General features: G+C 36.3%; 1 protein-coding gene across 1 annotated transcript in view; it reads left to right on the forward strand.

Annotated features, from left to right (window-relative positions):
* Nucleotides 1-25,239, forward strand: part of UBE2W (ubiquitin conjugating enzyme E2 W) — a 68,462-nt gene that overhangs the window by 14,712 nt on the left and 28,511 nt on the right. The window contains exon 2 of the mRNA XM_057735569.1: nt 19,732-19,823. Coding sequence (XP_057591552.1) covers nt 19,732-19,823 — 92 coding nt within the window. The remainder of the gene's footprint in view (nt 1-19,731; nt 19,824-25,239) is intronic.

Consider the following 25,239-nt stretch of genomic DNA (forward strand, 5'->3'; position numbering starts at 1 on the left):
ACACCTTACAAAAAACAAAACAAAACCCAAAAAGAAACCCCACAGAAGGTTATGCTTGGTTCTATATCAATAATACCAGCTTTTCACTGTGCTGATTATAGACTGGATGTGTTTGGTGTCAGCACAACTTAAAACAAAAAGCAAATAATAAAAAACCATCACAACAAAATCTTAAAAAATAAAAAATCTCAAAGGAAAAACCAGGTTCCAGACAAAGATTCAAGGTCAAAACCTTTTGGAGAATTAAAAAAATTAAATCTCAATGGCCTTGTATTTCCAGAGATTTTACATATTAATGTTAAAGAAGTTGTTGACGACTAAGTTTGCATGGACTGAAAGGAGCATACTAAAGGTATTCTTTCTGAGAATCTCAGAATCACAGTATTGCTATTTTTGACAACTGAGGCCCAAATATGTGTAAATTTGTAAGCAAAAATTGTTTTTAAGAAGACTTAAGAGATTTGAATTTGATCTTTATTTAAAATATCTTTATACTATTGCAGCCTTTTTTTTTTATTTATTTATTTATTTATTTATTTATTTATTTATTTATTAATTTTTGGCCTTGTTTGGTCTTTGTTGCTGCATGTGGGCTTTCTCTAGTTGTAAGTGGGGGCTGCAACACGTTGCGGTGCATGGGCTTCTCATTGCAGTGGCTCCCCTTGTTGAGGAGCATGGGCTCTAGGAGCGTGGGCTTCAGCAGTTGTGGCACGTGGGCTCAGTAGTTGTGGCTCGCAGGCTCAGTAGGTGTGGTGCACAAGCTTAGTTGCTCTACAGCATGTGGGATCTTCGCAGACCAGGGCTCAAACCCGTGTCCCCCTGCATTGGCAGGCAGATTCTTAACCACTGCATCACCAGGGAAGTCTGTTGTAGCCTTTTAATAACACATTGTTATTGTCTTTTATAAGACATAAATTGAAACTTCTAAAAAAATCGGTTTTATTTTAGTCAGTTCTCTATATATTAGATATTCTGTCTACCTTAAGCACCAGTTCATAAGCATATTGCTATATTCTTTAAAAAGTCTTCCCATCAGCATTAAATGTGATCATTTTTTCTTAGTTTTTAAAGTTAATGAGTCTAACTAGTATTATAAAAGTTTCTACCAGCTTTGTCAAGAGAAAATATTTTGGAGTATCCCTACAATCACAGCATAGCATAACTGAGCATACTGAGGTAGAAAACAAAGGGCTGTGTACTTTCATTGTAACAAAAAAGTTGCCCAAGCTATCTTTTCATAAGATGGATGTTTGGGTTTGATGAGGTAACTAACCTGGAATATTAAGGTTAGTAGCTCAATTTTTTTTTAATATTTATTTATATATTTAGTTTTGTTGTGCTGGGTCTTAATTGCAGCATGTGGACTCTTAGTTGTGGCATGCAGACTCTTAGTTGTGGCATGTATGCAGGATCTAGTTCCTCGACCAGGGATTGAACCTGGGCTCCCTGCATTGAGAGTGTGGAGTCTTACCCACTGGACCACAAGGGAAGTCCCCCAATAGTTCATTTTAAAATTTTGTTCCTGCTGATAGAAATTCTCTCTGTAAACAATGCCTAGAAATGCATGGGGGTTATACTATTTTGTGTATGTTAAGTGGGTAAGGGCAACAAGGGGGGGAGGATATTTTTTACACTGTATAGCTTTTCCCCAATACTATTTTTAATTAAAAATGGAAATGTATTTGCTTTAGATAAGAGATAAGGTAATGATAACATGAGTTATGAACATGTTTGGTTTTATAGTAGTAATCTGTTCATTTGGTTAACAAAAAAAGTTTGCACTAAAACAGCTTTATATTTAGTTTTTTGGAACATGTTTGAAACCATTATATTTATGTAGGGATATGAATATATATAAATAACATTACTCACATAGATGAGGACATTGTAATATCACACAGGATTTATAAGATAATATTGAGAAGTGCTTAAAACCGTAATGAGAATATGTGCATCACTTGTAAAACTACAGAAAAGTAACTAGATATATATGGTTGAATTAGACTGAACAGTATGTGGAGGAAGCTTTAACTTGTGAAAATTAAGTAGAATAACCTGTGTTCTGGAATTTTTTAACTCTAGAGATAATCTGTTTTAAATGGAAAAAAAAAACCAAAAAAAACGGGCCCAGAAGTTAGGTAACTTGCCTAGGATTATGATACTTAGGGTGTACTTGCAATTTGAGAAATGGTCTCTCTAATTTAAAGTATTTGTAATTTGTACTTTTCAGATAACTCTACTTGACAGAATAGAAATGTTCTCAAATTATCTGTAGTATCAGTTTTATTTATCCAAGATGAGTTCCATTGCAAAATCAGATTTTATGTTCACTGAAAATTTTGAACCTAGAACAGTAAAATTTGCAATAAGAATGCAGTAGTATGTCTTTAAAAATACATATCTGTTAGAAGAATATTTTAACAGTAACACTCAGTAAATTATAAATAACTAGATGTGTGTCCTTTGAGACTAAATCTACAAGAAGGATACATCTGTGTAACTAAGATCCATCTAGTTTTACAGCAGCTTAAAAAGAATCTTATAAAATCTTTTGAAGTCACCGAAACCTTAAAGATAAAAGCTGTGGGAGCTGCCTTTTGGTATAGAGCATTGAGCATCAGTATTTGTTCTAACAGTGTGTGATGATCTAATTCACCATATTCTTGTTTCCACTTTTTTTACCATGGTAAGCTGCATGTATGCTGCTTCCTCTCCTTCACATCCCCAGTTTCGTGTTATTCTTTAGGGTGAGTTTTCAAGAATGGTATTACTAAGCCATAGAATCAGTATTTTTTAGCTCTTGAAATACTTGATGATGGTGAATTGAAAGTTGTGAAGGAGTGCACCGAAAATACCAGAAAACTTTGCTCTGGGGTTGCCTATAAAAAGAGGGCCCATCAAGTTAAATGTAAGAAATATAGCAGAAATAGGAAGAGAGCCAAGTTTGGTAACATGGAATCAAAGGGGGAAGGCTCTTCACATGAAAGATTTGATTGTAAGCGATAAGTCTGTGAAATAAGACCTCCAGTAGATTTAATAAGCAAGTGGCTTGAACTCTGAGAAGCTTGCAGTAATTGAAGTTTACGTGACTGTATTAGAAGGGAAGTAGAGGCAGTGGGTGTTGACTGAGTTCATGGAGTTGGACAATGAAAGAAAGGAAAGGAATGGACAGAGATAGAAGATACATGATGACTGTTTTAAAGCTAGGAGAGACCCAAATGATGACTGAAGGGAAGAGGTTATGGACTGGGAAAGAGCAAAGTTATTAGAAACCAAATTATTAACCCTGAGAACAATACCCTGGATGAGTTGATAAGGCATGAGGTCCAGAGAGAGAGCATTTCGAGAAGGGGAGAGAATCTTCCTTCGCTTAGAGTTAAGTGACGGACCAGAGATTGACTATAGGGACAGTGTGATTTTTATTTATTTTTCTTTTAGTTATTGGCTGAAAATAGGGAAACAAGTTGGCAGTTTGCATTCTTTGCATGTTTAGCATTTTTGCTTAGAAGGAAGCTTTTCATTAATGAAATTTAGAGAGTATTTGGGACAAATACAGATTTCAGCTGAAAGAAAAGCTGTAGTTTGTTATTTGAAATATCACCCCAGGGAATTCCCTGGCTATCCATGGTTAGGACTCTGTGCTTTCACTGCTGAGGATCTGGGTTTAAAAAAAAAACAAACTCCCCCCAAACAATTGAATTTGAGAAAAATATTTTCATGTACTTTCTAATAAAGTTGGTTAAACTCATAATTTTAGCATATCATTTTTATTTTTCACCTTTTAAAAAAATTGCCATCTATGAATTTTAATACTACCTTCGTGTGATTGTTAAACTTTTCAAATATTTTTAAAATTTTAAAAATATTGTTATATTTGCTAACCCATCTCATTCTATCCTGTTACAATCTGAGGTAGGTATTTAATTACATAGAAATTAAGATACACATTATTATTTATCCACAGTTGCACAGATTATATACTCCTGGAAAGCAGGTGTTGAGTTTTCCAATTGCATATATCCCTTATAGCACTTATACTGTTTTTGTTTTGGTTTTTTTTTTTGGCCATGCCACATGGCTTTTGGGATCTTAGTTCCTTGACCAGGGATTGAAACTGAGCCCCCGGCAGTGGAAGCGTGGAGTCCTAACCACTGGACTGCCAGGGAATTCCCGTGCACTTATGCTCTTAGGGCTTGGATTTTGCTTACATTTTAAACAAATAAGTGACAACTCCTGTTACCCTAAATCCTAATTCTTGTCTGTTGTGATAGATCTGCAGTTTGATTTGTAGGTCAAACCAAACTTTCCACTTAGCATTTTTAGTTAAGGGTTGATGTGTGCCAAATCCTGGCTGTAATCTACACTTTCCACTACATACCATGTCTTATGCTTTATGACATTTTATTTGCCTGAGCAACTATATTAATACTTATCAAAGTCTCTGAGTGTAGCCCAGCATAGCCAAATCTGAAAGGTAAAAAATTTTGAATTGTACCTTTACAAGGAAAAAAAAAACACATTTAAATATTCTTTGAATGTCAAAAAAGATTAGCTGAAATGCCCAACTATCAGGCTTAATGCTAATTACTGCTTTTCACGTACTGCATGAAATGTAGTGATCACAAGGGCAGAATAGTAGACTCAGAACTGTATTTTATTTCATTCAGAATCAGTGTTTCTGGGTAACAAATATTTGGAGTGTTAACTTCCAAAACACCAGACAGATAACTTCTGAACTAGCCTGAGAAATTCAGGTTTGATTTTATAGTTGTGAATTCACTGCCTCCTGGGGCCAAGCTGGTTTAGAGTACACGTGATGGATCCGTTAGGTTCATGGTAGAGAGCATATGCCACCGAAAGCGTTCATTTAAAAGAGCAGCCAGGCTTCAGCTCTGGTTGACTCAGTTATTTTTCTCTATCAGTCTGAAGGTTCACAAGAAGCTTGAAAACTGGATTTAACCTTAGCTGCTTCCAACCCCATGTAGAGAGATACTCGCTGCCTCTACCTGTTCCTCCTCCTGTGTTTGTTTCAGATTAATAGTACTGCTATCACTCAAGCTAACATCCTGGAGCCATTCTCATTTTTCTTTTTCTCACTTTCCCCATTCATTTACCACTAAATCCAGTCTATTCTGTATCTTGGTTTTTCACTAGTAATGTCTCAACTCTTTTTCTAGAAGTTTTCAGTCTGGCTTCCAGGCCTTCATTCTGTTTCTAGTACATCTACCACAGTATTGTCATTTATTACTCATTTTTATCAAAAAAAGAAATCTTATATGTGTTCATTGTTGAAATGTTAGAAAATTACAGATGAGTAAAAAGAAAATCACTACGTTGAGAAGATCACTGGATGGTGAGATTAAGGGGTTATTTTAATTTTTAAATATTTGGGTGTCTTTTTTTCCTTTATAAGCATAGCATTTACCATGGAAAAGATAATTCCCTTTTAGAGTCAGTCTCTAATCCTAAACATCTCCTCACATATTTTACATATCAGTTATCAGTCCTCTTTCCTTTTTTTTTTTTGATTCTTCTCATAAGTATTTACTTATGCTAAAGTTTCTCCTTAAAAAACAGATACCTGCCTCTACCACTTCTGCCAACTACCACCCTACTTCTCTCACTCCTTTCACGACCAAACTTTTTGAAGTCGCCTAAAAAAAATGAGAGAGAGAATGATGCATAATATAGAATTTTAAAAAAATTATAAGTGACTATTTTAAGGAATGTTAATAAATAATAAAGAATATTAATATTCATCTAGCTTAAGAGATAAAAGTTACCACCATAACTTTTGAAGCCTCCTATATGTACCACCTCTAATTGGTACCTCGTTCCTTCCTGCCCAGAGTAAACTTCTCTCCTGGATTTTATTCGTCATCCCCTGTTTTTCTTTGTAGATTTACTTTAAACAGTATATTAAGTTTTCTTTTTTTGAACATTAAATAAATGTAATCATACTGTTAAGTATTTTTTTGACTTTTTTTGTTTAACCTTTTAAGATTAATCCATCTTGATGGATGTAAGAGTACATTTTTTAGACTAAGTACTATTCATGTTACAAAGTCTTTTATAATTGTTTATTTTACTCCTAACTTATTGTGAGCATAGCTGCTTTGAATGTTCTAACACATCTTTGCTGATGCACATGTGCATGGTTTTCTCTAGAGAGTGTGTGTGTATACATATATATGTGCGTGTATGTATATATCTAGGAGTGGACTTGCTGGGTTGTACTATGTCTTTGTTCAGTTTTACCAGATAATGTCAAAAACGATTAAATCATAGTTTATGTTCTTGCTGGTAGTATGGGAATTCCAGGGTTACCACATACTCCCCAGCACTTGTTATTGCCTGATTTAATTTTCATGAAGGACATCTCATTGCAGTTCTGTTTTACATTTCCTTGATATACATTTTACGTTTCCTCTTAATAAAGAGGTCAAGAGTGAAGTAAGTCAGAAAGAGAAAGACAAATATTGTATGCTCACTCACATATACGGAATCTAAAAATGGTACTGATGAACTCAGTGACAAGAGCAAGGACGCAGATGCAGAGAATGGACTGGAGAACTCGAGGTTTGGGGGGGCGGAGGGTGAAGGGGAAGCTGAGCCGAAGCGAGAGAGTAGCACAGACGTATATATACTACCAACTGTTAAATAGATAGCCAGTGGGAAGTTGTTGTATAACAAAGGGAGTTCAACTCGAGGATGGGAGATGCCTTAGAGGACTGGGCCAGGGAGGGTGGGGGGGGAGTCGAGGGAGGGAGGGAATACAGGGATATGTGTATAAAAACAGATGATTGAACTTGGTGTATCCCCAAAAAATAATAAATAAATAAAATTTTAAAAAAATAAAGAGGTCAAATATTGTTTTTATTTGTTTATGGGCCACTTGTGTTTCCTCTTCTATGGAATGCCTGTTGACTGTTTTTCAGCTTGGTTGTCCTTAATCGATTTATAGGAGTTTTTTTGTATGGCTAAATTCTTTTTCCAGTTTAAGATTTGATTTTTCTTTACTTTTTTTTTTCTTAAATTTTTGGCTGCGTTGGGTCTTCGTTGCTGTGTGTGGGCTTTCTTTAGTTGCAGAGAGTGGGGGCTGTTCTTTGTTGTGGCTTCTCAACGTTTGGCTGCGTTGTGGCTTCGTTGTGCGTGGGCTTCTCATTGCAGTGGATTCTCTTGTTGCAGAGCACAGGCTCTAGGCACTCGGGCTTCAGTAGTTGCAGCACGTGGGCTCAGTGGTTGTGGCACACGGGCTTAGTTGCTCCGCGGCATGTGAGATCTTCCCAGACCAGGGCTCGAACCCATGTCCCCTGCATTGGCAGGCAGATTCTTAACCATGGTGCCATCAGGGATGTGCCTGATTTTTCACTTTCAGTGTCTTGATGAACCCCAAAGAGAATTTATCAGTCTTTTTTCTGTTTCAGTTTGTAATTTCTGCGTTTTAAGAAATCCTTTTCTACTCTGAGCTCAAAATTTCCTAAAATTTTGTCCTAAAATGTCTTTCACATTTAAGTCTTTAATTGCTTATGGATTGAGGTAGGAATCCAGTTTCATTCTTTTTGTTTTTTTAATTAAATGAATACTCAATTTGTCTCAGCCCCATTTACTAAGAAGCTTTCCTATTTGGTTAGCAGTCATCTGGGCTATCTCTGTTGTCCCATTTGGTGTGTATGTGTCCACACTTGAGTTTATAATGAAATCTTGATACCTACCAGGACTAGTCTTGCTGCCTTTCAAATCTAGAGGTCTTTTTTTAAGCCAGATGTTAAAAGAAATTAGCAAAAATGTTAGATAATGCCACTTGATTGATTGATTGATTGATTGGCTGCTTTGAGTCTTCAGTACCATGCACAGGCTTTCTCTAGTTGCAGCCAGCAGGGGCTACTCTTCATTGCAGTGCACAGGCTTCTCAGTGCGGTGGCTTCTGTTGTTGTGGAGCATGGGCTCTAGGTGCGTGGGCTTCAGTAGTTGTGGCACGTGGACTCAGTAGTTGTGGCTCGCAGCCTCTAGAGTGCAGGTTCAGTAGTTGTGGCACACGGGTTTCGTTGCTCTGTGGCATGTGGGATCTTCCTGGACCAGGGCTCGAACCCATGTCTCCTGCATTGACAGGTGAATTCTTAACCACTACGCCACCAGGGAAGTCCCCCATTTTTTTTTAATATTTATTTTATTTATTTATTTGGTTGTGGCAGGTGGGCTCCTTAGTTGTGGCTCACTGGCTCCTTTAGTTGTGGCATGTGTACTCCTTAGTTGCAGCTCGCGGGCTCTGTAGCTGCGGCTCATGGGTTCCTTAGTTGCAGCTGGCAGGCTACTTAGTTGTGGCATGCATGTGGGATCTAGTTCCCTGACCAGGGATCAAACCCAGGCCTCCTGCATTGGAAGCATGGGGTCTTAATCACTATGCCACCAGGGAAGTCTGCCTCTGCCCATTTTTAAATCAAGCAGTTTGGTTTTTTTTGATGTTGAGTTGTATGAGTTCTTTGTAAGTTTTGGATATTAATTCCTTATCAGATATATTGTTTGCAAATATGTTCTCCCATTCAGTAGGTGGCCTTTTTGCTTTGTTGACAGTTTTTTTTTGTGCAAAAGCTTCATATTTAGTTAGATGTAGTCTCATTTATTATTTATTTTCTCTTTTGTTTCCCTTGACTGCTGAAACATCTTTCAAAATATTTACTAAGACTGATGTCAAAGAGTGTACTTCTTAAGTTTATTCTACAGGTTTTATGATTTCAGGTCTTACATTTAAGTCTTTAATCCATTTATAATTTATTTCTGTGCCTGGTGTGAAAGAGTAGCCCATTTTGATTGTTTTGTGTGTAGCTGTCCAGTTTTCCCAACACCATTTATTGAAGAGGCTGTCTTTTCCCCCATTATATGTTCTTACATTCTTTGTTACAGATTAACTGACAATGTAAGTTTGAGTTTCTTTCTGGGCTCCTATTCTGTGCTGTTGATTTATGTGTCTTTTTTTATATCAGTACCATACTGTTTTGATTACTGCATCTTAGTAGTATAAGTTGAGATCAGCAAGTGTGAGGCCTCCAGCTTTGTTCTTTTTTTCTCAAGTTTGTTTTGGCTATTTGGAGTTTTGTATTACCATACAAATTTTAGAATTATTTGTTCTAGTTCTGTGAAAAGTGCATTGGTATTTTGATAGGGGTTGCATTGAATCTGTAGATTTCCTTGGGGAGTGTGGTCATGTTAGCAATATTAATGATTCCAATCTATGAGAATGGTGTATCTTTACATTTGTTTGTGTCGTCTTCAGTTTCTGTCATCAATATCTTATAGTTTTCAGAGTAAAGGTCTTTTACCTCGTAAGTTAGATTTCTTTCTAGGTATTTAATTTTTGATGCAATTGTAAGTGGAATTGTTTTCTTAATTTTACTTTCTGATAGCTTCTTGTTAGTATATAAAAATACAACAGATTTCTGTATATATTACTTTTTATCCTTCAACTTTACTAGATTCATTTACTAATTTGAATAGTTTTTAGTGGCTGCCTTAGGATTTTCTGTGTTTTGTATCATGTCATCTCTAAACAGTAGTGGTTTTACTTCTTTGTTTCCAATTTGAATTTCCTTTGTTTCTTTTTCTTGTCTGCTTGCTTTGATAACACCACTCTTCATATACGTTTTGTAGTGGAAATAGTTATTTTCATAAAACAGTGTTAATAAACAGTGAATTGGTTTTTATTTTTAAGTGAATTAACAAAATTAAAAATTTTACAGCTTTAATTTCTAATTCAGTAAATAGCAATATTATCTATAAGCAAAAGCTCTTTGGGATACTCAAATTTTAAGTATAGAAGGCCCCTGAGACCAATAAAGTTTAAGACCCATTGCTCTAAAGTACACATTTAAAACTCAAATATATACTTTATTAAGTGCACTTTTAGCTGTATTCCACACATTTTGGTAGGTAGTATTTTTGTGATTTTTTTTTTTTTTTTTTTGGCCACACCCACAGAGCTTGTGGGATCTTAGTTTCCCGACCAGGGATTGAACCCAGGCAGTGAGAGCTCAGAAGCCTAATCACTGGACCACCAAAGAATTCCCATGATAATTCATTTCTGAATATGTTCTAGTTTTCTTTTTCTTTGATCATTAAGTTGTTTGAAAGTGTGTTTTAAAACTTCCAAATGTACTTGGGTTTTTTCTAGTTCTTTTTGCTGTTGATTTCTAACTTACTGCATTGTGGTCAGAGGATGTGTTTTGTATCACAGTTCTTTGAAACTTGTTGAGGTAGACTTTATGGTTTCATAAAAACATTTTTATAAATGTTTTGTAAGTGCTTGAAAAGATTTTTTTCTCTAGTTGCAGTGTTTTTAAAATGCTCTATTGATCAATGACAAGGTAGGAAAATAGTAAATACTCTAGATACTTTTAGGCAGAGAGGGATTTAATGCAGGTAATAGATTTCAAGGCTGTGGTTAGGACTAGAGCAACAAAAGGGTAGAGAGGGTTTAAGAGGAACAGGAAGGTTGTTGTCTAAGGATCTGGGAGTTGTTACTACCTATGGCTGGAACCAAAGAGCCTGTACTTGCTACTAAGCTGCTGGAGGTACTGGTATAAGTTACTGCTACTTGGTAGAACCATGAACACTCCTACAACTCAGCAAGAACCGAGGAGCTCAACTTTTGCTGATTTTTCTGGAATCTACAGCTGTCTGTTCTTGACTTCAATAGGAGACACCTTCAGTTGGAAGTGTTTCAGAACCAGGAAAAAAAAGGAGAAGGGGAGTGGCATTTTTCTTCTACTTTTTTTTTTTAAACAGTACCTTCTATTGGCAGAATGGAAGATAGGGGAGTCTGGCAAAAGTAGTTTACAAGGCTTTTTTTGTCTGCTTGATCTGTCCATTACTTTGAGAGATGTTAACAAAATTTCCTACTATGAAGGTAGATTTTTAAATTTTCTTTTGCTTGTCTTATTTTCGAAGCTAAGTTGGGTATATACAAGTTTTATGCTTTTGATGAACTGAAGCTTTTATCCCTATATAGTTTTTGTTTGTTTTTTAATCTCTGTTAGCATTTTTGATCTTGAAGTTGGTTTTACTCGACACTAGTGTAGCTATGTCAACTTTCTTTTGTCCTGGTATCTTTTTCTGTCCTTTGATTTTGAACCTTTCTGTGCCCTTACATTTTAGTTATACCTTTTAAAAATCACATAAACTATATATTTTCACCATCCATTGAACTTTCTTTATCTTTTATTTTTTTATTTTTTAAAGATTTATTTATTTTTTATTTAATTTTATTTTTTGCCTGCGTTGGGTCTTTGTTGCTGAGTGCGGGCTTTCTCTAGTGATGGCGAGCGGGGGCTACTCTTCATTGTGGTGCGTGGGCTTCTCATTGCCGTGGCTCCTCTTGTTGCAGAGCATGGGCTCTAGGTGCACGGGCTTCAGTAGCGGTGGTGCGTGGGCTCAGTAGTTGTGGCTTGTGGGCTCTAGAGCGCAGGCTCAGTAGTTGTTGTGAGTTGCTCCGCGGCACTTTGGATCTTCCTGGACTGGGGCTCGAACCTTTGTCGCCTGCGTTGGCAGGCGGATTCTTAACCACTGTGCCATGAGGGAAGCCACTTGTCAGTTTTTAATGTTAGCCATTTTTTTTATGGCCAAATAACATGCTATTGTATGAATACAATAGATTTTGTTTACCTATTCATCAGTTAATGGACATTTGGGTAGCTTCTCTTTTTTTGTCTGTCATGATTAATGCTGCTTTCAACATTTGTGTTCAGCATGTTCTTATGTGGACATTTTCTTCATCCATTGAGTCCTTAAATTTATTTTTAATTATACAAGAAATACACTTCTACATTCTTTTTGTAAAAGAATCGTAATATAAAACTGTATAGTGTAAACAGATATACTCTTCTCCATTCTTACTGCTAGGAAGGAACTACTGTAAAATAGTTGGATGTGCTTCCTTCTGGTCTCTTCTGTATGCATTTATATAATGTTTGTATAAATCTCTTGCTTTTGTTTTAATATGAAAGAATCATGTATTTTTGAGGCTTGCTATTTTTGTTTTTTTGTTTGTTTTTTTCATTTCAGTATGTTTTGGCATTCTGCTGTTGTTAATACACAGAAATCCACATTATTCTTAATGGTTGTATGGTCTTATTTCCATATCCTGTAAGTTGCATTATTATTGATAGACACATATATTGTTGCTGAATTTTGCATACAGTCAACATCCTTATTGATTTTTTAAAAAAGCATTTACTGAGGAAAAACGTTATGTGTCAGGCACAGTTTTGAATGCTAGGATTACAAAGATAAATAAACCATAATCTCTGTTGTAGAATTGCTCACAGTTATATAAATGCTACAAGATCATAAAGTAAATTAATTGGGGATCTGGTGCTTTTCCAGCTAGGAAGATAGATTTTTTATCGCATCAGGTATTTTATGTTATTGTCTTCTGAATAATTTCTCGTTTGATTCTTATTACTTTTTTAAGTTTCTTTCTAGATTCTGCAAAGAGAAATTGTTGCCTCAGTGGATAGAACTTGAACTTCCCAGGATTTTTTTTTTTTTTTTTTTTTTTTTTGGCTTCTGCCAGTCCCCTCGGGCATTTATTTCCTTGACCAGTTGATTAAATTCTTGCCTAAGTTTCTCAGCAGGAACTCAGACCCATGTGAGTGTGTGCTTGAGATTATGACATTTCATGGGAGACGTTTTTTCTTCCATTGCTAAGTTCTATAAACAGGCAGATTTCATTGTTGTCTCTTTCTGTGCTCTTTATCTTATTCACCTTTACACTGAGGAGTCATAGTTTTATGCAGGTCTTCTCAGAGATTCCTCACTTTTTGATTTTGTCCCCCTTGGGTTTGGTAGAAAACCCGGAAGTGAAATCCAACCCTGATCCTTTGAATATTTCAGAGTTCCTGCATTCACTTTGTTTTTGTTTTCTATGGAAATATTCAGAGTATGTATCTACATTGTGCTGGAAATAAAGTGCTGTTTAGTGTTCAAATGCATTTTTCCTTTGGCTTTCAGTATACCACAGTCCTGGTTTTTCTTCCCTTTGATCAACCTCTTTTTGAACACTGCTGTACCCTGAAAACTTGTATAGAGGTTATTTACATATTTGTCTCTCTTTTTAGACTAGGGGCTCTTTAGGAATAGGAGTCATTTAGTCTTGTCATTTTTTTTGCATCCCAGTCTGATTTTTGAAGATGTTAGTTTATTTATTTATTTATTTATTTGACTGTGCCACGTGGCTTGTGGGATCTTAGTTCCCAACCATAGATTGAACCCAAGTCCCCTGCATTGAAAGGCAGATTCTTAACCACTGGACCACCACGTTTTGATTCATAACTATAAGAGTATTATTTAAATATATTGTGCCTTTGTTTCAACATATATTAGTGTGGGATAATTCTTACAGAAATCCATTAGTTTAGAAGCTGAATTGTTTTATATGTGGATGAACTTTTTAGGATGCTATTTAAAATAGTCCTTTTTTTTTTTTAAACTAAGAACATTTCATTGAGTGTGGAATTCCTCAACTTACACAGTAATGTTCACTATCAAAATCTAGTAGTACTTTATTTTTTAATACAATCATACTCATCATCCTCAGCTGTCTGAAAAAGCAAAAACTTGAAGTAATATATAAGCGTGAGCATTGATGAAAATGATCAGGAGCCGAAGAGGCAAAGATGGCATAATTGGGGTGAAACTCCATGTTTTAGCACCATACTACACAAAAAGTGGTCCGTGGACCTGTTACTAGGTTGTGCTTTTCATTTTATCAGGACTTGGAAAAATTGTTTCTAATTTGTCCACTTAGTTTCAGTGAGGGAGTATAGGGTGGTTTAGGAGCAGATGAAGCAGTAAATGTTAGCCACTGTTAATGCCAGCACTGAAGATTGGTTGGGATTTGTTACACCAAAATAATGTGATATATTCACCAAAATAAGTAAACCCTTTTGCTCAGTAATGTGGAGTGGGGCTAGGGAGGGGGAAACAGCAAATAAAAGAAGAGGAGAAAGAAAGAGAATGTCAGTGACGAGAGGTTAGATATTATGACAAGTTATTGACAATCAAAAAGCAGATGACAGTTAAAGTCAAAACTGGGGCTGACTATTGAGTGATCAGAACTGTATACTGAAGAGTCAGGTGGGCTTGTAGACCTCACTATTGTCTGAGGCTGTCCCAACAGAGTGATCATTATTAACAGGTTAAATTATGTTCAGTACACATAATGTCAGGGATCTGTGTTAGACTTTAGAGTTTTACCACGTTCATTTAAAATTTTTTGATGTTTAAAAGTGTTAGTCTTTATCCATTATATATCATTTCCTGATTATGCCAGGGATATTCAAACTTGGTTTAACATTATGAATCTATGTTGGGACAGGCATTGATATTACCAGTTGAGGGAAATGGAACAGGACTGATTAGAATGTAGTGATTACAGATGCTTTTCTTTTTTCTTTTTTTTTCTTTTTCTTTTTTTTTGGGGGGCCACGCTGCATGGCATGCAGGATCTTACTTCCCTGACCAGGGATCAGATCTGTGCCTCCTGCAGTGGAAGTACAGAGTGCTAACCACTGGATTGCCAGGGAATTTCCATAGTGATTATAGTTTTTAAAGTGATCTTTAAATAGCTTTTACTCTTTTGTTTAAAAACTGTGACTTGAGCTATCCAAGGGCTTTAAATCTCATAAGGCTAAGAGTAAAAATATTATATATGTCTGTTTTATTCTGTTGGCCTTTTTGTATCCCTACACTTGACCTTTGCTGTGAAGCAGCTACTATAGTGATTCTTGGAGAGGTGGTAGTGGAGAAGGGGATACGTTAAGCTACTGTGCAGCCTTTTCGTGTTACATAAATACTCTCTCGACCCCTGTAGTAAGCCCCAGTCATAGGGAAGAGTAAATCTCAAGAATAATCCCTCACATGTACTGAAGTGGGAAAAAGTTTTAGGAACTGAACTTGTGTCACTCTCAAGTGCAGGGTCACACGTCCTAGGCTGCTTAGTGTAGAGATTCTCAACCATTGTATTATGACCTATAGGAATGTCATTCACTTTTGTGGTATTTCGTAATAATATCTTGTTTTTGATAGTAGTTAACAGCAACATTTGTCAGTGGTTTTCTTACCCTCAAAAGTAGTAAATTACAGTTGATTCTTATCACTTTGATTTATTTGCATTCATGAGGAAGGAGAGAGGGAGGTGCTGGCTGGACTGTAGAGCCACTGAAAAGCCAAGCCAGTCTGAAAGTGTTAAATCGTTTTTCTGGTGGTAATTAAATATATCAGGATCTTTTTTACTGTGTGTATAAACCCAGTTGGATCTCTTAAAGGAGCTCAAATTCCTCTGAGTTTTCCAGACTTGAGCCAACACAAGATGAAAGCTAGATAGAGTTTTCAGGCTTACTCTAGATTTGGGATGCTTTAAAATGAAAGCATTTAGATTTAAATTCTGGGCCTGGCCTTTTTGCCTTGGAGGACAAATGTACTGCTATACATAGTCTGGGAATAAACTGCATATTTATAGATTGACGGAGATCGTGTATTATGGGGTAGGTATTAAATATTGAGAGAAGAATCATTTTAGGCATATTAAGTTTACTCCAAAAATTAATTTTTTTTCAAGTAGTTGTAGTACTTAAGAGTTAGGAAAATCAAATGTTTATTAATAACATATAGATTTTTTTAATGCACACTTTTTTCCTACTTTAACATATCTGAAATCAAGGTATGTCTAATCAGTGATGTCATTGTTTAATTGGTAGCATTATTCCTCTCCTAGTGTTACATAAAATGATAGTGCATCTTATGATGGATGATGTGTCTTAGATTCAGAGAACCATGGTACATTTGTAACATATGTAATTAATTTTCCCATACCTCTCTCCAATTTAGGGACAGACAGGGTGATATTTGGCTGTGAACCTTTCGAACTGTTAATTTTTCAGTTCGCTCAGCTCCTAGTGAGGTTTGTGGGTAGTTCTGCTTCTTTAGTTACAGTAGTTACCTTCTGCAGTTATTTTCCAGTTACCTCCAGTTATCTCAATTCGAGGCTATCATTTTCACCACTGTCTAGGAAAGCAGCCATTATTGCTCTGATGGTCTAATAAGCTGGTGGTATCATAGCTATTGCTAGTGTTCTGACACAAGTGTTTCTCATTTACTTTTGTTAACACTTTGTCTTCAAAGTTAGGAAGTGGATGCTTCCTCACGTAGTAATAGCTTTCTGTTGATAGATGCTACATGGTATGATCTCTAAACAGTTATGCTAGTTCTTCACATTCTCAAGTGAGTATGAATTCTCATTTATTTTTACATTGAACTCTTTAAGTCCTTCTGTTTTAGCTTCTGTGTTCATATTCTGGGTTCTTAGAACCAGTTTCTTAGAAGAGCCAGAGGACCCTGGAGGGACCTGTTTGCTAATAACTTAAGGACACTTCCTGCCCTATCTAATGAATTATTGTTCCAGGAAGGATACACCTAAGAGTGAATTCCTTGTTTTCATGAGCCTGCCAGTTACACAATTTGACCTTCTATTCTTTTTTTTTTTTTTTTTTTTTGCTAACTTTTATTAGTATGTGGGTGAATCATTAGTTTTATTAGTTGTGCTTAGTAAGTGCTCAACCCCCAAATGTTAGTCCTGCTCTATCTCTCTATTGCAGAGGATGTGGATGTGCAAGGTAGTTTATTGCCTGGTAGCAGAGACAGTGGGGGACTGGCATGAATTGTCTTTTTAATGTAGAGACTCCATCCCCTCAGTTAAAAAAAACATGCTCCAGTGAATGTCTTGGATTCTGACCTGTGATGCTGAAATTGAAATGAAGAAGTGGATAATAGGGCTTCCCTGGTAGCACAGTGGTTAAGAATCCACCTGCCAATGCAGGGGACACAGATTCAATCCCTGGTCCAGGAAGATCCCACATGCTGTGGAGCAACAAAGCCTGTGTGCCACAACTACTGAGCCTGTGCTCTAGAGCCTGTGCTCTTCAACAAGAGAAACCACCACAATAAGAAGCCTGCGCACCGCAACAAAGAGTAGCCCCCACTCTCCGCAGCTACAGAAAGCCCGCGCACAGCAGCAAAGACCCAATGCAGCCAATAAATAAAAATAAATTTTAAAAAAAGGAGTGGATGTTAGCCCCTTCTAATGGGGAGAGGTTGGAGCAGAGGTCCTGTATTAATCATCTATTGCTGTATGACAGATTACCCCCAAATTTAGTAATTTGAAAGAACAAACATTTATAATCGCATGTAATTCCAAGGATCTTGAAGCAGAGAGTTGGATGGTTCTGGCTTGCGTTTGTAGGCAAAATTTTGGCCCCAGCTGCAGTCATCTGAAATCTTGGCTGGATTTGGAGATTCAAGATTGGAGATTCTTCCAAATCATACTTCGTTATAGGCCTTACCGTGTAGGCTCTGAATTGGGCTGTTCACAATATGGCAAGTGATTCTAGAGAGAATGACCAAGACGTAAATCATAATCTTTTAGAACCTAATGTTGGGAGTGATATACCATCTCTTTTTTTTGCTGTATTCTATTGGTTACATAGACCAACTCTGGTACAGTGTGGGAGGGAACTACAGAAGGCTGTGTTACCAGCAAGCAGTTACTTGGAGATTCTTTTGGAGTTTGGCTACCACAGACCCCTTTCTTTGTGGACATATAAGAAGTAGTGTCAACTTTTCTTTTCCACAGCACCCTTCACCATTATATTCAGGAGACCTGGGGATAATTACACCAATGCAATTCTTCTTAACTTGCCTTTATATCCTGTTTCAGTTGGTAGTTATGCAAATCGACCTTCCTTTATATCTTTTTTTTTTTTTTTTGGCACACAGTCTTAGTTGCTCCGTGGCATGTGGGATCTTCCTGGAGCTGGGATCGAACCCATGACCTCTGCATTGTCAGGCAGATTCTTAACCATTGCGCCACCTAGGAAGCCCCCCTTTGTATCTTGATTCAGTAACACGGGCTGTCTTCCCTATCTTAGTAAAGTTCTCAAGATCTGGAGGATTTACACAGCAGTGTTTCCCAAAGTGTGATCATTGAAACAAGACTTTTCCAAGATGCCCTACACTGAGAGGATTTCATTACTTTTGGAAACCTCTATGTTATCTTCCTCCCCTTAGAGAATCATTGTGCAAGTTAGTATATCAGAAGTCTCCTGAGAATTCCTGCTTTTAAAAAAAACCCTTTTTTTTTTTTTGGTTCAGTCCAGGGTTTTCAAAATTTACTTGACCACAGAACCCACATTTGCTGACATAAGTAGAATAAATTAAAAACCCTCTTCTAACAGACACTTACCACAAATATATTCTTTCTTTATTCAAAGCAAATTGTTTATGCAGCTTTATTTCTATATTTTGGGTGATTAAAATTTTTCTGAACTAATTTTCAGTTTGTAATTTTGCATTTTGGGAGGCAGCTTAGGTCAGAAATTGCGATTAGTTGATATCTTATTTTCCTTCTTACTAGCAATTATGATTTGCACCATCCGAGGAAAAGTTTTAGCTTTTGGCAATGTAAAGAGCCATCGATTCTCAGTGAAGAAGGGAGGAGTTTTCTAATCTGTAGTGGTGTTAGATGATGGTGAGCTTATTGAAAGGTATTATGAATTGAAAAGATAAACATTGCGATATAGATAGAAATATTTCACCGTCTCAAGAATCAGAAGCTAGCTTTTAAGTAGAGACTTGTTTGGAGTTCTGATCTGAAATCCATGCTTGTGTGCTTTAATCCAAGAAAAGATGTTCATTAAGAATCTTTATAGGGACTTCCCTGGTGGTCCACTGGTTAAGACTCCACGCTTCTACGGCAGGGGAGGCACAGATTTGACCCCTGGTCGGGGAACTAAGATACCGCATACCGGACAGCTGGTCCAAAAGAATAAATAAACAAACAAGCCAAATAATGGAAAATGTTTTGTTTGTTTTTTTTAAAGAATCTTTATAATGTTGCATGCACTTCTAATAACATTGGTTATTTTGCTTTTAAACCCCTAAATTATGGGCTGTTGTGGTTTTTTGTTTTGCTTTGTTGTATACTGAAAAACAATGTCACTGATGATAACAAGGGAAGAGTTGAATAATTAAAGCTGTACAAACAAGAATGCAAATATATAGCCATTTTGAAGCATCTAATATGTGAAAAAATAACTTTATGTATCTCAGGCCCTGATATATGTTATATTCTGGTGTTGGAAAATTAAATTATATGTGAATGATCCTATTGTAAGAAAACAAATAGGGGCTGTAAATTGTAAATTACAATTATTTTAAACTTTTTAAGACTTTTTACTTATATAGTTCTTCTGGAAAGCCTGTCTGTCTGAAATGATGCATTCTTTAAGGATTATGAAGAACTATGGTTTTTATCATTGAAAAGCAGTAGAGGAAGCCCTGCTAAAACTTTTAAGTATTTATAACCTTATAACTTTAATGGAGTAAATAACTTTGAAGTTTTATAGGTAGCTGGCTGCTCTTCATAAACAACTTTACAGCATCACTGTTTACAAATATGTTTAGAAATATTTTGACAGTAGATTGTGAATTATAGGACAGGCAATGAAAAATGTGAGAATTAGACCTATAAAATTTATGGAAGGTGTGTAAGGGGCTTGTAAAGGAAAAGGCGTGAGCATTTGGAGGAAATTTAATCAAGGATTTCAGACTGTATGACCACAAGGATATGATATTATGTTATAAGGAAAAAAAGTACAAATTATTGTTGACATTCTTTTCTAGAAACGACTACAGAAAGAACTGTTGGCTTTGCAAAATGACCCACCTCCCGGAATGACTTTAAATGAAAAGAGTGTTCAGAATTCAATTACACAGTAAGTGTTTAAATTTTAAAGTACTTATTTGTTTTTCTTTTGTTATCAATGTAATGTATGAATATATACTTGTTTAAAAAAATACAGGATTATTTTCATATTTCATCCCATTCTCTTCCACCAAGAGTTAAATACGGTAAACAGATCTAATTCTATGCATTTATATACACAATTTCTTTTTATAAAAGTTTCCTGCTAATGAGGCAGCATTTAAAAACTTTGGTCTGACTTTGTTGTGAAATATTCTTTACCTGTAATAGAGCAGTTTGGTATAAGGTTATTTATCAGATTGTTCAAAAACATTTAAGGCCCTGAAGAGAATAACAGTCAGGAGGTACCTCTGTCCCTGTCCTCTGAACATATTACATAGTTGCTTTCTTTATAGAATGGTAGCTAAATGAATGTCAGACTCTCAGCATTCTCGTCTAATAGATAAGAAACTTTTCCGTGAGGATGAAAAGTGAAGAGTAGTAGGAGGACATAGAAGTATTCTCTAATTCAGCTCCTTCATTGGGAGTGGAGCAGAAGTCTCTTCCCAGATATGTGCCAAGAAGAGTAGAGAGATATGGGTCCCATCTCATAAAAATGAGCATTTGCAAGTCAAAGCCACAATGAGGTATCACCTCACACTAGTCAGAATGGCCATCATCAAAAAATGTAGAAACAATAAATGCTGGAGAGGATGTGTAGAAAAGGGACCCTCCTGCACTGTTGGTGGGAATGTAAGTTGGTATAACCACTATGGAAAACAGTTTGGAGGTTCCTTAAAAAACTAAAAATGGAACTGCCATATGACCCAGCAATTCCACTACTGGGCATATACCCTGAGAAAACCATAATCCAAAAAGACACATACATTCCAATGTTCATTGCAGCACTGTTTACAATAGCCAGGACATGAGCAACCTAAACGGCCATCAACAAATGAATGGATAAAGAAGATGTGGCACATATATACAATGGAATATTACTCAGCCATAAAAAGGAATGAAACTGAGTTATTTGTAATGAGGTGGATAGACCTAGAGTCTGTCATACAGAGCGAAGTAAGCCAGAAAGAGAAAAACAAATACCGTATGCTAACTCATATATATGGAATCTAAAAAAATGGTACGGATGAACCCAGTGACAGGGCAAAAATAAAGATCCAGATGTAGAGAACAGACTTGAGGACATGGGCTCGGGGCGGTGGGGAAGGGGCAAAGGGGAAGCTGGGATGAAGTGAGAGAGTAGCATTGACATTTACACACTACCAAATGTAAAGTAGATAGCTGGTGGGAAGTTGCTGCATAAGATAGGGAGGGTGATGGGTGATGACTTAGAGGGCCAGTTTATAGAGGGTCGGAGGGAGTCGCGAGAGAGAGGGGATATGGGGATATGTGTATAAATACAGCTGATTCACTTTGGTGTACCTCAAAAACTGACACAACAGTGTAAAACAATTATATTCCAATAAAGAGCTTTAAAAAAAATGGGCATTTGAAGTTTAGTTTAAAATGTTTTCGAGAGTATCATCCTAAGATTTTGCAACCCAGTATAGTCTATCCTTACCACTCCTTTGATTTAACAGTTATGTTAGACAAGAGTAAATGTTCTAACATGGGAAAATTTTAAGTAATTGACTCTCTCCTTAAAAAAACTCTCAGAATGTTAAAGGGGTAGAAGGCGACAAGATAAAAGTTTGCTGTAGACCAACTTGTAGGACAAATTGAACAATTCAAATATTTAGTGATATTCTAGGTCCAGAGAGCAAAAGTGACCAAAACTCACGCAACAAGTATATATTTATTTTCAGAAGAAACAATTTTGGTTGCCTTTGACTGTGACATTTGAGTCAGTACTTAAGACAGGAGTCAAGCTTTAAGAGCAGGAATGTGAAGAAAGAACATGTTGATGTTTGAATGGATATATTGATGTTTAAAGATGTAGTGTGGGGAAATTCCCTGGTGGTCCAGTGGTTAAAACTCCACACTTCCATTGCAGGGGGCACGAGTTCAATCCTTGGGAACTAAGATCCCTCATGCCACACAGCACCGCCAAAAAAAAAAGAAAGAAAAGAAAATGTAGTGTGTATTACTACACACTGCAGATACTAGATACTATAGAGTATCTAGCTCTATAACTATCTGTTTAAAACATTTGCAGGGTTCTCGATTGAGCAGTTTTAGATTCACTGCCAAGTTGAGTGGCAGGTACAGAGATTTCCCACATACCCTCTGCTCCCACACATGCCGTAGCCTCTCTAATTTATCAACATCTCCCACCAGAGTGGTACATTTGTTAGAAATGATGAACCTACACTGACATGTCATAGTCACTCAAAGTCTATTGTTTACATTACAATTCACTCTTGATGTTGTACATTCTGTGGATTTGGACAAACGTGTAGCGACATGTGTCATCATTATGGTATCATACAGTATTTTCACTGCCCTGAAAATCCTCTATTTTGCTTCATCTATTCATCCTTCTCTCCCCTCTCACCAACTCCTGGCAACCACTGATCTTTTTAGTCTCCATAGTTTTCCCTTTTCCAGGGTGTCATGTAGTTGGAATCACACAGTGTGTAACCTTTTCAGATTGGCTTCTTTCACTTAGAAATACGCATTTAAGGTTCTTCCATGTCTTTTCATGGCTCTCGATTGACATTTCCTTTATCTCAAACACAATTTAAAATGGAGCACACAGAGTATAAAGCAGTTGTTCTGTATAATGAAACAAGTGATTTTCTTGTTCTGTATCATTAAACAGATGGTTATACTCCATTTTCATCTTTTTCCCCTTTCCCTTTGTTAACCTGCCTCAGCATATCCTATAAAAGCTAGCCCTATAGTTTTCAAGGAAATAGGTAACAATCGTTTCCACTTTCAACCTTTACTTTTTCGGAGGTGGTGAGGAACTGTACAACACAATGATTTATAAAAAAGTTAAAGGACCATTTTACGTTTTTACAAATAGAAATATTTGTATAGATAGTTCTACCACAAATTATAACTACCAAAATAACAGTATCTGCTACAGAATAAATCTGTCACTTAGAGATGTTTGTCAGGTAAGAATTTTTCTTTTAAAATAATTTATTGTAAATGAACCACAAAATTTTTTTTTTATCTTTGCACCATCTTCCAGGGTATGAAAATAGTCTTCTAAAAATCAGATCTTGGGAATTCCCTGGCAGTCCAGTGGTTTAGGACTCCATTTCCACTGAAGCATTATGAAAGAATTACAAACCAAATATTAATCTAGTTGAAAGACATATAATTAACAGGAAATGAACACCAATTTTAAAATACTATATACTTTTTCCTGTTCAGTTCTTTAGTTTCTTTAATCAGGCCAGGGCAGAGGCTGAAGCAAAAGATAGACATCAAAGGAATCAGGGATAGGGCAAAAAAGCAATGTTTTGATATAACTTCTGACCTATTTTGCAAAAACTGTTTACTTGTGGGAATTTCCTAGTGGTCCAGTGGTTAGGACTTGGCACTCTCACTGCCAGGGCCCAGATTCAATCCCTGTTTGTGGAACTAAGATCCCACAAGCTGTGCAGCATGGGAAAAATAAAATAAAATAAAATTGTTGTTTAAATGGGATCGTATGGGATAGGGGCATATGGATAAGGAAGATGATGCAAGCATGTTAAGCGTTGTGGAAGACAGTTGGGAAGCATGTATTAAGACCTTAAAAAATATGAGTATCATATGCTTTGACCTAATAAATAGACCTCTATGCTGTCCTAAGGAAGGAACAGAGATACAGAAAGATCAAGTGAGAGCTAATTAAATAGGAAAATGGTTTCTCAGTGTAGTACAGTGCAGTGGCACCCCTTGTCATCATGTAAGGCAAAAATTTTGTATAGTCATGATTGCCTTCGAAAATCCCTTGAGACAGGCTATATTGGTATATATCCAGCAAAGCTAGTTTTTCCTTCAGAGCAGAATAGATGGCTGTTTCTTTGATTAGGAGCCATGAATGTGTGAAAAATACCTGTCTTAAACATTATCACAGAGCAAAAGCTACTCACAGGAAGTTAAGAACTGAGACTTCATATGTGTATAAATACAGTCGAGTCACTTTGGTGTACCTCAAAAACTGGCACAACAGTGTAAAGCAATTATATTCCAATAAAGAGCTTAAAAAAAAGAAAAAGAAAATAAACTAGTGGTTACCAGTGAGGAGAGGAAGATAGGAAGGGGCAAGATAGGGGTATAGGATTAACAGCTACAAACTACCATGTATAAAATAGATAAGCAAAAAGGGTACAAACTACTATGTATAAAATAGATAAGCAACAAGGGTATATGGTATAGCACAGGGAATTACAGCCATTATCTTGTAATAACTTTTAATGAAGTATAATTTGTAAAAATACTGAATCACTATGCTGTACCCTGAAATGAATATAATATTGTAAATCAGCTATACATCAATAAAAATTTAGAGAATGATGAAAAAAAAAAGAGCTGAGACTTGTCCCATCATCCTTACTCTGGGGCGTGTGTGCTCATGACTGGAATTGTGAACACCGATGATTTGAAGAGTGCACATAATGCAACTCAACTGAACTTGGAGTCCATTGATGTAGAAGCTGCAAAATGACTAGAATGAAATGTACCCAAAAAACTTTAACAGTGATTATCTTTGGGTGATTTTTGTTTTTTTTATGCTTATCTAAATTTTCTATAGTGAACATGTTACTTTTTTAATTAGCAAAACATTTTAAATTATCCTGCACAATGTTGAGAAGTATGCCTTCTTTGACCTATCTCATTCAGATATTGAAAGGATATCTCCTGGCTATCATTTAAAAGCTAGGCTTGGATAGGTCACATGTAAATTTATGTTATATTACATGTCCTAAGAATTACCTTTTAAACAGAATGAAAGGGCACCAAGAAGTCCTCTAATTTTTTTTTTTCTTGGAATATGCCAGCATAGTAGATGGGAGTGTGCGGTGGGGCTAAAAGGGGATTTTAATGGCTAGGAAGGACCTAGTTTGTTGTTGTCGTTGTTGTTGTTGGCCACGCCGTGCAGTATGCAGGATCTTAGTTCCCTGACCAGGGATCGAACCCATGCCCCCTGTGGTGGAAGATTGGAATCTTAACCACTGGCCTGCTAGGGAAGTGGCGCCTGTTAGTTTGTTTTAAATTTAACTATAGTTGATTTACAATATTGTGTTAGTTTCAGGTGTACAGCTTCAGTTTCTTTTCCATTATAGGTTATAAGGTATTGAATATAGGTCCCTGTGCTATACACAGGAAATCCTTGTTGTTTATTTTATATATAGTGGTGTGTATCTATTAACCCCATATTCCTAATTTATCTCTTCCTCTCCCTTTTCCCCTTTGGTAACCATAGGTTTGTTTCCTGTGTCTGTGAATCTGTTTCTGTAATTAAGTTGATTTGTATTATTTTTTAA

Source organism: Hippopotamus amphibius, chromosome 5 (genome assembly GCF_030028045.1).
Source record: "Hippopotamus amphibius kiboko isolate mHipAmp2 chromosome 5, mHipAmp2.hap2, whole genome shotgun sequence".
NCBI lineage: Eukaryota > Metazoa > Chordata > Mammalia > Artiodactyla > Hippopotamidae > Hippopotamus > Hippopotamus amphibius.